Source organism: Scomber scombrus, chromosome 6 (genome assembly GCF_963691925.1).
Source record: "Scomber scombrus chromosome 6, fScoSco1.1, whole genome shotgun sequence".
NCBI classification, from domain to species: Eukaryota; Metazoa; Chordata; class Actinopteri; order Scombriformes; family Scombridae; genus Scomber; species Scomber scombrus.
In genome coordinates, this window is record NC_084975.1 from 13,837,477 (window position 1) to 13,851,574 (window position 14,098).

At 40.4% G+C, this 14,098-nt stretch overlaps 1 protein-coding gene across 2 annotated transcripts in view; it reads left to right on the forward strand.

The window, feature by feature from the left end:
* furinb (furin (paired basic amino acid cleaving enzyme) b) overlaps positions 1-14,098 on the forward strand; it is an 87,609-nt gene that overhangs the window by 65,454 nt on the left and 8,057 nt on the right. For both annotated transcript variants that reach the window (XM_062420304.1, XM_062420305.1), the window contains exons 7-9: positions 2,167-2,255; positions 5,926-6,098; positions 13,056-13,268. In XM_062420304.1, coding sequence (XP_062276288.1) covers positions 2,167-2,255; positions 5,926-6,098; positions 13,056-13,268 — 475 coding nt within the window. The remainder of the gene's footprint in view (positions 1-2,166; positions 2,256-5,925; positions 6,099-13,055; positions 13,269-14,098) is intronic.

The window sequence follows — 14,098 nt, forward strand, 5'->3', positions numbered from 1 at the left end:
AAACTCCACCTCCTAATCAGATATCTGTACTGTAATCAGGAGAAAGTCTTAATGACCTGTGTTAAATGCCAAATGCCCGTTCTGTTTCACCCATTCAAAGTCTGATCGCACCGCCTCAACCCCAAAAGACAATTAAACAAATTAAATCCATTTCACAAATGATTATTTTTTTTGCCAGGAGTGATGCAAAGCTGGAAAGGTTTCAATCTAAACTTTTCACTGCTTCATTATTTGATTGGTGTTTTTGTCTTTATTTGATTGTTGAAAGTGTAGCGGGACAGAAAACATGTAGAGAGTGTGGTATAACAACAACGAAGGTGTGAAGTTGGACTCTAACAGTGGACATTGTGGTTATGTGGTATGTGTCTTGACCAGTATGCTACTGGGGCAGCATCATTGTTTCTTCTAAGATGTGGTTTGTGATTGACAGAGCTAAACTAATTAGTTTATGGCTTGCTTGTTTCAGATTGGATTAATGGCAGCAGTTGATGGTGACTTGACAGCTCCCTCGAGAACAATATACTGTATGAACTCGAAGGGTTTAGTCTGGGACTTGTTTTGTGGGGAGTCCATTTTTCAGAAGACAGTTATGTAGCAGCAGCAGTTTTTTGTGAAAAATGTAGCTGTAAAACAACTGTTGGAGTGGTATGTGCTTCAGACAACGCTCTGTGGGGAACCTGTCCGTTCTCTAGAACTCAAGACTCAAGGTATTAATGAGGGACTCATTAATGTACATCGATAAAATCTCATATCTCATTTGGATGGCCTGTGGCCACTGTCTGTCAAGGCAAAGTTAGTTTTAGACAGGTCTTTGTATTTGTCCCCAGGTTTTACTTCAGATATGTGTGATTGGAAGAGCCTGTATCCTGTAACCCTGTAACCTGTGCAGCAGGAGAAAAGATTTCCAATGTTTTATTATCAGAAATCAGGTAGAAGAAAGGAGGAGCTCTCTGAATGAGCCGTGTTTGAACAGTAGAATATACTGGAAATACTGTATATTGACTATAGTCTTTGATTCCCACAGATGCATCAAAACAACCCGACACTGATAGGAATGCATAAAAACACACACGTTTTTTATCTTTGGTGTTCCTAAGTAGTAGTAGTACTTATTTAAAGTATTTCTTAAACATTGAATATTCATGACAAATTAAGCAACAATAAAATTTAAGTTTGGAAAACAAAATCATTAGTTATTTTATTAAGAGTGTATTACAGAGGCAATATAAGCAAATAACCCCAAAGCGCCATTACATATGGATCCAGATGTTACGAAAGTCTGGTGCACAGAAGCACACAGCACTTCTTTACATGTGAGACTTAAACTATTCACTATAACTATACTACATATACGACACTGTACCTACAACTACAGTATAAGACCAAAACACAAATATGGAAAAAATCTCATGTAAAACAACCAACGCTATTCAAACTTTGGCAGATAACAGTGTCTTATTATTGGAACCCAGTGCTCATGATAAGAAGCCAACTGAGAAAATATGTTATTTTGGCCTTCAAACATGATGTGTGAATGGGACTCAACTAGGAAAACAAACATGTTTGGCATCTGGTTGTCAAGGGACAATTTCACTTGCTCCACACACTGTAATGCTTAATGCAGTTTTTTTCTTTGGATGTATGATTGTGATATGTGAAGTGTTTGCTCGTCCTCTGAAACCTAACAAAGCTTGATAGAGCACAGAGACAGAGCAGTGAAGGTTTTGTGCTGTTGAGTGTGTCCTGCATACTTCTAATTGCACCTCATGTTCACCGTGAAACTTGTTCTCTGTGTTGTTATAGCAAAGGCTTGAATACCAAAACTTTTCAAATGAATAGCCCTGAAATGAGAAAAACATATCAGACCTTCTGGCACTCATCGTTACAACTCAGACATGAGTCTGCTGCACTTACAATAGGGCCACGGGGGTTTGTGCTTCTCTTTTAACTGCGGCGTATTTTTAGCATCACTTCAGCTACAGTATTGTTTAAAAGCCTTGCTCCGTTCAAGAGGTTCCAAATGTTAACTGCTTGTTTTTACTATCAGTATTTAGTTGAGTTAGTGTAATGTTCTTGTTTGATGTGTAAATTCCCTCATTAGTCTCCTTTTCATGGACTCTTTCTTCTCTCTCTTCTACTCTTTCTTTGAATCTTCTCTCTTCCCAGACATGGAACTCGATGTGCAGGAGAAGTTGCAGCTGCAGCCAACAACGGTGTGTGCGGTGTTGGGGTGGCCTATAACGCTAAAATTGGAGGTGAGTGAAGCATACCACTGTGATTTTAATTAGGAGCAATATTTAATTAGCAATCATATTCATTTAAATCAGTTGAATGTTATTTTGATGAGAAATAATATGCACAGTCATTTTCACATTCAAACCAATTAACATAAAAGGGAATTTCAGCTCAGCTCCCTTCATTCTGGGACCTGAATCAGATTCAGAAATGTAGCTGTGCTGCTTATTATAGACTCAATAAAAGATTTAAATGCTGGCATCCTTATGTTCTTTTTCTCTGGATCCACTGAGCACTGAACACCTTCTTACTTTACTGACTGACAGCCTATTGTTCAGATGCACATGTATAAAAAGATCAGGTGTGCTAGAGACGTGCAGTGAATTGTCCTTGATTCATCGCCACTGAAAAGAAAAGCGTTTCATCATTTTCCCCAAGTTTCCCTCTGGGAAAGAGTATATCATGACTTCATTAAGTCTGCTGTGCGCTTGTTAAAACCCAAGTGTCGCTCTAACGACTCTTGCCTGAACATAAAGAGCGACGCAATCGAACAAGTATTAAATGCCTCTAAGATGAGTAGCAAAACATCCTCAAGACATGGACAGTATTGAGATTGTCATCATCGGGGACAGTGACAGCGCTAATAAACATGTACTGTAGATTTCAGATTGTACTTTGTAACAGTCTGATTTTTATTTTTCAAACAAGCTCACCTATATCTGGCACTGAAACTTTGGTTAAAAAGTAAGTTTAATGTTTAAAGTGTTATGTTGAGTCCTTTGCAAATGAGGCAACAACCTACATTTAGTATTATGTTGCTGCCGAGGAAACTCACCTCTTTTCAAACCACTGTGTAAATGATCTGGCATAAAAGTTAGTGCAGGCTGTTGTTTGAACAGTAACATAGCTGTCAGCATGTGCAGATATGCATTGCAAAATAAGATATTCCGAGAGGTTTGTTTAATTTACACCTGTGATCACAAATTCAATCTGAAAGAAAAAGACACATTTAGATTAGAAGATTCTCTCTTGAAAATTCTTGCACTTGATAGAGTATTCTGAGGTGGCTTTTAGTAATTTCTGTCACCAAACAATCTGTCACTGACATGACGGCAGCCAACAAGACTCACCGGAGCCCTAAGAAGTCCCATTCACAGATGTTACTCCTAACTCTCCTTCTTTGTCTTCATTACCATTCATCTCCCGACGGTGCGGTGCACTGGCTCTGCTCTCATAAATTACTCCTCTGTGAATCTGTTCACGTCATGGGGTCAGTCGATTGTTTATAAACAGCTGTGATTTGCTCGCAAATACCGATGGTGTGAGCGCGCGTACATGTGAACACAAGCAGCCGTGTTTATGAGGACGCCTAAATGTGTGTTTCCTTACCGAGCAATTATTAGTGATTAGTGTTTAAAACCTGCAATTAACCCTACTCTGCCCACTTGGTGTTTTTTTCCACCTAATGTACCTGTGTTCCCTCTGGGAGCTTAGTTGCCTTTCTACCTGCTACTTCCGACTTACTGAAGCAGCGTGGAACTCGCACAGCGGTGGCTTAATAAGGACTCGTCGAGCTGCAGGAAGTTGATGAGAATTGTTACGACAGTGATTATGTTTACTGCCGCAATACAGCAGCCTGCACATAATGATCACCAAGCAAACAATGGGCCTCAAGCAAGAATGTTTTCTTATTTTTCTCTTTTATTTGTTCTTGAAAAAAGCAATAAGAGAAAAAAAAGAATATCCTATGGGGGATTGAACAAGCTGTCTTAACTGCCTGAACTTGATGTAAATTGTTTGTTTCAGCCTGATGACTGCCACCTGTTTGTGAGGAGGTGCATATTTGTGAGATGTGATCAGTGGCATAATCCAAGCCTCTGAAATTACCATATAAGGCTCCATGTTCTGCTCCATTTGTGGGCGACGTTCATTCACCACATTCACAAGTTCCTAAAGAGTGAAAAAAAATACTTTGAGTTCTGCTTCTAGAAATAGAAACATATCAAATGTAGGAGTAACAGTAGGAGACCCGAAACCATTTCAAAGTATGAATCCAACTAACTTGTCATCAGATCAGCTCTGCACTGTGACAGAAGTAAAGAAGAAATGATTTGACATGAAGTCAGATCCTAAAAAACATCTTTCTAAAGCAAAGTGCTCCATGATGGGAGATGGTCAAGGGATGTGCCAGTCACAGAGATATTAAGGGAGAATATTATAGTCTACAGGTGAAGTTAGACTGTCAGCTGCAACACAACAGGATACTGAACACCTGCAAGGATACGCAGAGGCAGCTGTCAGAGTGAGAGAAGTTCCATAGAAACTGCTGAAATGTAGAAGTTGCTGCACCAAAATATGGCAATACAAATCATAACATCTAAAAAACAGAATATCGATTTTGCATTCAATTTCTTTTAATTATATGTTAATTTTTTTAAATAAATGTCAGTATCATATTTAAACTCAAAATGTATTCTGATTGGGCGATTATAATTTTAAGTCAAACAGGTGTTTCTCTCCTTTAAGAGAAAGGCAGAGATTATTTATTCGTGACAAATACGACAGGTCTGAACCACTTGTAAATTTTGTTCCTACCTAAAAGAAAATTGTAAGTACAAGAAAATTCATGAATGCCACAAATGTTCTTGAATCACTCCTCATTGCATCTTAAGAACAAATCTGTTCATACGAGTGCTTCTTCTTGCATGAGGCCCATGGTGCTTTATGTTGCATGTTGAGCCCAGCTACGTTTTTTTCAGGCTACTCAGTATTCAAACTTGCGTTACACTGAATCCCCACGTCAACAGAGTAATTACTGCTTTGGCTGCATCCCTACTGGCATGTGTTTGTGGCTGCGGGGCCAGGCAGGTTGTCTAGAATGGATTATTGAAGTCTTAATGTGGACGTCGTCAGTCATAGTGTTGCCTCTGAGGTCCTGGGGTCCTCTCCCAGTAATGGACCTTATTTGAGAGTGGTTCATTTCATGCCTCTCTACAACCATTAATGTTCAGAGGACTGATCTGAGGCTGCTCACTTCAAAGGCTCAGACAGGGTTGCGTTCAGGTATGATGAAAGGTGACATTTGGTGCTACCCTATGGACACAGCAGTCTGTTGAAGGCTCTGGACTCTCAGCTCATTTATATGTGCGTGTGTGTGTTTGTGTGTACGTGCTTGACTCTCCTCTTTTCTGCGGTCTGTTAGATTTGTTTACATATCCTTTCTGTGTGGTTGTAGGGGTCAGGCAACAGGCCTTTCTTTGTTTAAAAACCAGCTGGATTTTTTTTTGTTTATGTTAAGATAAAATAGTGTAATATCCATTGGAGCAGCATCTGTGTGTGACACTTTATATGGTTACTCATTAAAAAGTGAAATTCTTTGAAGCCTTTGTTGTTGTTTTTTCCTGTGAAGTCTTTTGTTTCTCCTGTTTTCATATTTTGTTTTTGTTTTTTTGTGGCAGAAGATAAAATTCTTTGTCCGACCAATTTCTCTCTGTTTTTTTATGACAACTTTTTCTCTACTTGTCATCTAATGCTGCGGTTTTTTTTCCCCTCAGGTTTTGACATCTTTCCTCCCATCTGAAGCTAAAATTCACACGCTCGCTATCTCTTTACCATCTGTCATTCTCCGCCACTTTTCCCATCTCCAATTCTGTGTCTTAATCTGTACTGCGTTGCTTGTGCATTTTACAGGAGTTCGTATGTTGGATGGGGAGGTGACAGACGTGGTGGAGGCCCACTCTCTCAGCCTCAATCCTCAGCATATCCACATTTACAGTGCCAGCTGGGGCCCAGAAGACGACGGCAAGTCGCTTGACGGCCCTGCCAAGCTGGCCAAGGAGGCTTTCCTGCAGGGAATCACCAAGGTCAGTTAGAGCATAAGCTTTGACTTTAAGTTAACTAATATCTTCACTGTTTCTTCAAACATCACAATCCAACTCAAAGCAGCTCTGTAAGCCACATATGAAATAATTTCTATACCAGCAAGAAAAAAAGGTTTTGTTGTTCAGTAATATAAAAGCCTTCCTGTCACATCAATGTGGTATGAGGTTTTCCACCCATACAATCATACTGTACATTTTTAATGGAGGATATCTTCCCAAAATATACCTTTAGAAAAAGACAAAGTCAAGTTGAGTTTGCTAACCGCCCTATGGCTAGTCCTTGAGTGTTGGATAGAGTAAAGAGTATGACATATTATCTTAAGCTAATGTCATCATTCCTCATGTGTCAGTGTGCTACATCAAAAGCACGGCGAAATGATAAATGTGAGATGGAAGAAAATAGAAGCGGAGCAGCAGTCACTGATGTAGAACAATAGTTAGATTCAAAGGCTGCAGTAATTGGCGTATAAATGAATGAAACTGCAAAATCTCGGTGGAAAAGAGTGATTCATATATCATGTCCTAAATGTGAAATGCTCCACATATCACGGTGTGTTAGTGAGGAAAAATTGCCTGACAGCAGCACAACGGGACCTTTCTGGTACAGCGTGTGTTCTCCTGGCAGCGAGATAACCCCTGGCACTGAAGTCTTATCAAATGGCCTCTGTAACCTGCAGCAAAGACAACATCAGGTCATAAATTGGCCTGGAAGGTTTAGGAGTATTAATACAGCTGACAGACTTGTTTTCGAATAGAGCAGCATTATACAAACAGCACAGTAGAGGCTTTTTTTTTCTCCTTAGTTTTCTAAAGAAAGCCCATTTTTGAGACGGAGATGTAGCAATCCATTGTGGTAATTAAATGGATAATCATTTTAATAACTCTGAATAAGCCCATTTAAAGTCTGTGTTTGGGTCAGATTGGGGTCCCTTTATACTCTTAGTAGCTTAAAATGTCTCTGATTAACTGTGCCAGACAAAACAGCTTTGCAACAACAGTGATATGGAAGCGAAGATTCCAGTATCTTCGCATTTGGCGTCATAGTCCCCACAACAGATAATGTGACAGGTTTAGGTTTTTTTTTTTTTTTTTTCATGTTCTTTTTTAACAGCCAGGCCAGACTCAAGAAGGCAGAGAGCAGAACAAGACAGGCAATCACATTCTTTAACAAAAGAAGAAACACCCTTCAGTCTTACCCCATCAAACACTGACTGAAAACAGAAAGTTTTTTCCCCCCCTTTTTATATAACAGTGTGTATCTGTGGGTGACTAAAGGAAGAAATGGTATACATCTGTTTCCTCTCACCTTATTAATTTCTGGCTTCCCGTCAACTATTTCATCGCTGCTCTCTGTATGTGGGATGTCAGAGTGGTCCCTCCACTTTCTTTTTCTGTTTCCCTCTCCATAGGTTCTGTACTTCTTGTTTTTCTTAGTTCCAAAAGTGAATATGTTATCCACCCACTTGGCTCAAACTGTAGGTAGAAGAAGCAAATAAAAGTGTTATTGTGAAGACAGTGTCTGGGTTTTTGCTTCCCCACGTTGATGGAAAATTTTACTTGATTTTGTTTAATTAACTTCTGAGTGACAGGATCTTAATAATACTGAGTAGAAATGTGAGTTGTGAGAAAATTACATTTATATATAAGACTCAAAAACAGATCAAAGACAAATAGAAAAATATAGCCGCAAGCAGCAATTCTGGGGTTCGAGCCAACACAAACCGTTAGAAGTTGAAAGGCTCAACAGCTTAATTAAAAATATCCCCCAAGTCCAATTTGGACATACTGTCATTGATTTATGGCCCAGTTTGCGCCAGGCCCATGCGTGTGATTGGAACTGCTGGCGCCACCTATTGAGCAAAAAAAATGATTGAACAAACAAATTCTGATTTACAGTCTGATTTGTTTTACCCCACGCCCCTTTTTTTATGTGTAGCTCCCCCTAGTGGCTGATTTGAATGAATATTTCAGGGTATGTTTCAGGTACTTATGTGGACATATCCTACACGGTTTGAGGTTGAACCCCTAATGGTGTCTAACCCAGAAGAAAAACACTTGCTGAATATGTTTACAATAAAAAAAACATAATAAAACATGACAGCAAAATTTAAACTAATTAAATCTGCAAGCAGCGATGAACAGGCCCCCTCAACTCGCACATACGGGGGAGGGAGGGGCAGCCATGGTGTCATTACTGGAAAACATTGACACAGCTCTGAATTGTCAACATTATCGGACACTGTGTGAAAGGGTAAAATATTATTTCCTGTGTGCAGAACGTGGCGCTGGAGATGATATATTGGAAACTGTATTTGATTTCATCATTCATGCCTTACCTCCTGATGCCCATAAAAATACTATATAAGTGAAATATTAATGCAGTATTATATTTACCAGAGAGCAACTGACATCGATATAAAGAACACCCATTAATTATACGTCATGTTGCTGTATATTATATATAGACCAACATGTAAATATCATGTAAATCAGACGATATTTGTCACATAAGGATGACTTCCTGTTGCCAGTAGGTGGCACTATGACTATGCTTCAGTATTAACATGTAGACATGTTCAGGCCCAGACTCATATAGAGCAAGAGAAATTTGGGGCAGATTCAAAATATAGAGTGGCGTTACAACAACTACCTGTTTAATTAAAACTCGAAAAAATGTGCAATTTAACATCACAAAGTTCTTGAGATGTCACCTACCAAATGAAGTCACTTGGGTTAATTGTTAAAGTGCAATGCCTGTTAATGGCTTCACTTTGCATAAAATTGCAACATAAATTCAGAATGGCTGACATCTCGTTGGACTTAGCGTATGGCTCCAGGAGGCTGTTTTTTAAGTCTGGAGATGTTGCATCGGCTTACTTAAAGGTAGGGTTGGTAATGTTGGAAAGCTAGCAAGAGAGCTAGCAAGATTTGAAAATAGCACCTCCTCCGGCCTCCTCTAAGTTCCACCCCTCTGCTCCCCCTCCTGTCAGTGAGTCCGTCCAAGCCACGCCCCCACAAACCGGCAACAGCGACAGGTGAAGACTGTGCACGCGCGAAGTAGGCAGGGAGAGAGGGGGGCGGATGCAGAACTAGACATGAAGGCACCTGATTGGTTTTTGCTTTTCGGTGCGAAGAGCATGGATTGGTCAGAGTTTTATCAGTCCTGTGGCTGCCAGAGGTCTGATTTTTTTACGTTCCTTTTTCTAAAGACATAATGTATTGATACCTCTGATAATAGAAGGACCATTTCACCCAGTATAACAAAAAGTGCTTCTGAACAGGATTACCAACCCTACCTTTAATTTCACACATCTACATCAAATTTAAAGGTGAGGGCTTTGACTTTGACATTTTTGAGGGGGCGACCTTGAGCCATTTTGCCACACCCCACCCCAAGACCCATATCAGATATCAAGTTACACCACTTCTGATGCATGTGCCATGTTTCATTTTCGTTTACTGCTTGCGCCTCAAAAATGATCAACTAAAAAGGCACATTAGAGCAGACATACCACGCCCAAGCCCAATTGCGATACGAATCAAAATACTTAATTTTTCAAACAAGTGCGCAAAGTTTCGATTTTTAGTTTAAGTTTTCACACATCCTTAAGGCCTCAAAATGTGTTTGTAAAAAGAAAATTGACACACAAAATCCAAAATGGCTGATTTCTTGTCTTGGCAAAAACATTTGAAGAAATATGTCCAGAATGAAGAGAGCAATTATCAACCCAATTTCATTAATATCCACACCTAACAGCCTTATCACAGCATGGCCCTGCATTTGGGGGCACTATAGAGCGCTGGCCATATCCGAGCCCAATCACTATAGAATGTTCGCGTTTTCCAATTTTCATGAGTTTTTGTGCATCTCAAGCCTTTCAAAAATGCAATGGCAACAGATAATGAAAACTGCAAGCAGTGTCGAAGGGCCCTCGCACCCCCCAGCTTTCCCCCCAACTGTAACGTGCACCGTACGTGCACGTTGGTGCGTGCGGCAGTGGCAGGGCTGTCAAAACTGTCATGTAGATGTCTTTGCTCCTTTGCCTTTAAGTGAACATTGTGTGATGGGGTTAATGTCTCCACTAGATGGCAAACTAAGACCACAAATGAGTCTGGGTGACTTCTCAGCATAAAAGGAATGTGGGTGAAGGGCCAAAAAAGCGTCAAGATTGAGCATTTTTGCCTGGATGGCCGACTTCCTGTTGGACTTAGGCTATGGGTCCAAGAGGCTATTTTGTGCGTCTGGACATGATACATGTGTTAACCGAATTTTCTTTGTCTATGTCAATCTGGATCGAGGGGCTTGATTTTTTAAATTTTCTAGGGGGCGCTATTAATCCATTTTGCGTCGGCCATTTCCACGATCTTTAAAATATCAAATTTTTCGCAGGATCGGACATGATTGCAAGTTTTGGTGAGTTTTGGGGCATGTTTAGGCTGTCAAAAAGGCGTAAAACTATAATAATAATAAAAAATCATCCAAATTGAACATTTTAGCCTGGATGGCCGACTTCCTGTTGGACTTAGGGTATGGGTCCAAGAGGCTTTTTTGTGCGTCTGGACATGATACATAGGCCTTGTCAATTTCATTTCTCTATGTCAATGTGGAAGGCGGGGCTTAAACTTTGAAATCATCCAGGGGGCGCTGTGGAGTCATCTTCTCACTTAAAAATCCCAAACTTTGTCAGTAGTCAATATGTGTGACTGTTGACGTATGTGTACAATTTTTGAGTTTGTGAAAATGTACAAAATGGATAAAGGCATTAGGGGGCGCTATTGAGCTGTTGTGCCACGCCCAGGGGCAGTTATGGTCTCAAATTAAAGTGCTCCTGAGTGTGAACCTATGTGGGTAGTTTGGTGATTCTGTGAAGACGGGAAAGTCCTCTAAACACAGTGGGAAAATCGGAAAATTGACGCAGGAAATGCACAATAAACGACTTCCTGTTTGAGCGAAAATTTTAGAAAAAATTAATTTGGGGGTTTACCCATGAGTGCTATGAGTCCTGTAAGTTTCACGAAGATCAGACAAAGTTTTTGGTCACATGACCTGCTGTTAGGGAGTGCTATGGAGACCCCTTGCCACACCCACGCCCAATGATGTTGAAAATGAAGGTGTGACAATTCACGCACTGCATGTATAAACATCCGACAATGTATGGAGGAGGTATAAGGAGTTGTTTGTTTATACAAACAAACGACTGCCACGCCCACCTGGTATAGCGTAGGTAAAATCTGTCGTCAAGTTTACAAAATCAAGGTCTGAGGATGATACAGTTTGAATATGAAGTCTCTGTAGTCAAAACTGTAGGAGGAGTGCGTTACAGTACGAGGCCTTCCTGTTGGACTTCGGGTATGGGTCCAAGAGGCTTTTTTGTGCGTCTGGTCATGATATATATGAATCCTAAATTTCATTCATGTACGTGTATGTAGAAGGCGGGGCTTCAACTTTTAATGTTCTAGGGGGCGCTGTAGAGTCATCTTGGCACTGAAAACTCACAAATTTTCTTTTTTTGGTATAAGCGCAACTTATACCAAAAAAGTCTTGTCTTGTGAGTCTTGACGAGTGTGTCCAATTTGGTGAGTTTGAAGTGGGAAAAGGCATTAGGGGGTACTACTGAGCTGTTGGGGCAAACTGTTGGGCAAATGTGGTATCAGATGAAAGAGCTCATGATTTGAAACCTATGTGGCAGGTTTCATGATTCTGTGAACATCATAAAGTCCTCAAAGCAGTGTTCGAAAAATGAAAATCGGTGCACGCCAGTTTTCATGCATGTTCAGGCCACCAAAAATGCGATTCATTACGCGGCATAAGAATGTGAAAAATAATGAAGTATAATAATAAGAATCTTGGCAAAAGCAATAGGTCCCTCACTGACTTGTCAGTGCTCGGGCCCTAAAAATAATCTCTACAAAAACAATATGTTCTTCACACTCAGGCTCTCATTAAAGGCAAATTTTAAAAGTAAAACTTTAATAAAAGGACACTGAGGTTGCTCTCTGCCCAGAGGCTATTCCTGAGTTATGGCTTCCTGACAGCAGATGCCCTGCTGCCCTCTGTCTCTGTCTCCAGCCCGGCCTTGGGGACAGTCAGCAACAACTGTTCAGCAGACCTCAGGGTAACATCAGCTACATATTGAAAGAAAGACGGTGAGCATTGTAGAAAGAGGCCAGACCATCCTGTGCTTTAAAAATAAACAGTAAAAAATCTGTTGTGAAGGTATACATACATACCTGGCACGGGGAGGCCAAAATTGAGAAAATCCGTACTCAATTTCTACAACTTGTGAGGTGTGTTCGTACAAGCTGAAGGCGGTCCATTGATTTCTGCAGAATTCCAGCCAATAAAGAGTTACAGTAATCTAATCGGCTGGAGACACAGGCATGAAAAAGGGTTTGAGTGTCTTGTTTTCCTGAGCCAACAAATGACACACTTTATTACTTCACTAAAATGTTAAGTCAAATTTTAATCATAACCAGTCATAACCCCCCCACCTCTCTCCCTCACTCCCAAGATTGTTAGCCTCATATTGGCAACACCGACACAATGGGATTAAATGTGTGTGTCACATACTATATGTAAGAATGTGGCAATACAATCTCACTGCCAGTTATTATGTTGTCATCTATCAGGCCCCTAAATTGTATTCTGCTTGGGTAGATTTTATAATTACTTTTCTTGTGTTTGTTATTTGATGTTGTGACGCAATAAGTCGCCTGACATTATGATGTATTAATAAGAATTGTGCCTACAGCAGTTCACAGTTTCTGCAAGAACTTATGAAAGTGACAAGGCATTTAAGCAGTGAGAGGCATGTCTTTGTCAAAGGCAGTTTTTCACACTTCAACCAGCTCTTGTTAGTCGCTCTCTCGCGCTCTGTCTTTCTCTTTTAACCTATTCTGTGAATGTCAATGGATTACAAGTGTGTTGTTTCACTACAGGGACGCGGCGGACTAGGCTCTATTTTCGTGTGGGCCTCAGGAAATGGTGGAAGGGAGCAGGACAGCTGTAACTGTGATGGCTACACCAACAGCATTTACACCCTGTCCATCAGCAGCACCACGCAGTCCGGCAACGTGCCCTGGTACAGTGAGCCCTGCTCCTCCACCCTCGCTACCACCTTCAGCTCTGGAAACCCGGGGGAGAAGCAGATAGTGGGTGTACACACACACTCTCTCACACACTTTGAACACCTCAGACTGTGTAGGATTGATTTTATACTTCAAACAATACACACACTGTAAATTCAAGATTGCAAAAATAACTGTACATCTCATACGCTGCATCAGTCAGCCCAAAAGCTGATGCTGCTACATTCAAAATGAACCCTTTTCAAGTGTATACTCACACAACAATTTTGACTCTTTTAAAAATAGGCATCTAACTGTCAGAATCAGAGTGGTTGATGTGTAGCATACAGTGAGCAAAGCTGACAAACACTGAGAAATGCCACATGCTTCCTTCAAGCTGTTGTCAGCTGAAGAAAGATTCGCCTCAGGGACAAAGAATAACATAAAACAACACTAAATCTACTATTCCGTCTAAAATACACCAGAGGCGTGCTGCAGGCAAGCAAACACAACTCATCAAATGGGTGAAATTGAAGTCAATTTAAAATATACCATAGCAGTCACTTTGTATTGTTGCTTTAGCAGTCAGAGGCTGTCATTTGTCATATTACTTGATTCATACCATTTTCGTCTCTTCTGAAATTGGTATTTTTGTGTTTGGTAGATTTCTGTTTAGACTCTCAAATGCCAAGCAAAGCAGACTTTAAAATAAATGCAATTTGGACTCACAAATAGCTCATCCATTGGACATATGTGGTCACCCATCATTTGTTGAGAGTATAGATTTTTGCAGATGGAGGCAGAGAAAAACAAATATTGTTTACAGCACTTGCAACTAAGAATGACGGCCTTGTCTGCACCCTTTGTTGTTCTTCACCTTCTCTTGTTTTCCCAACAAGGAAGGACATAATAAA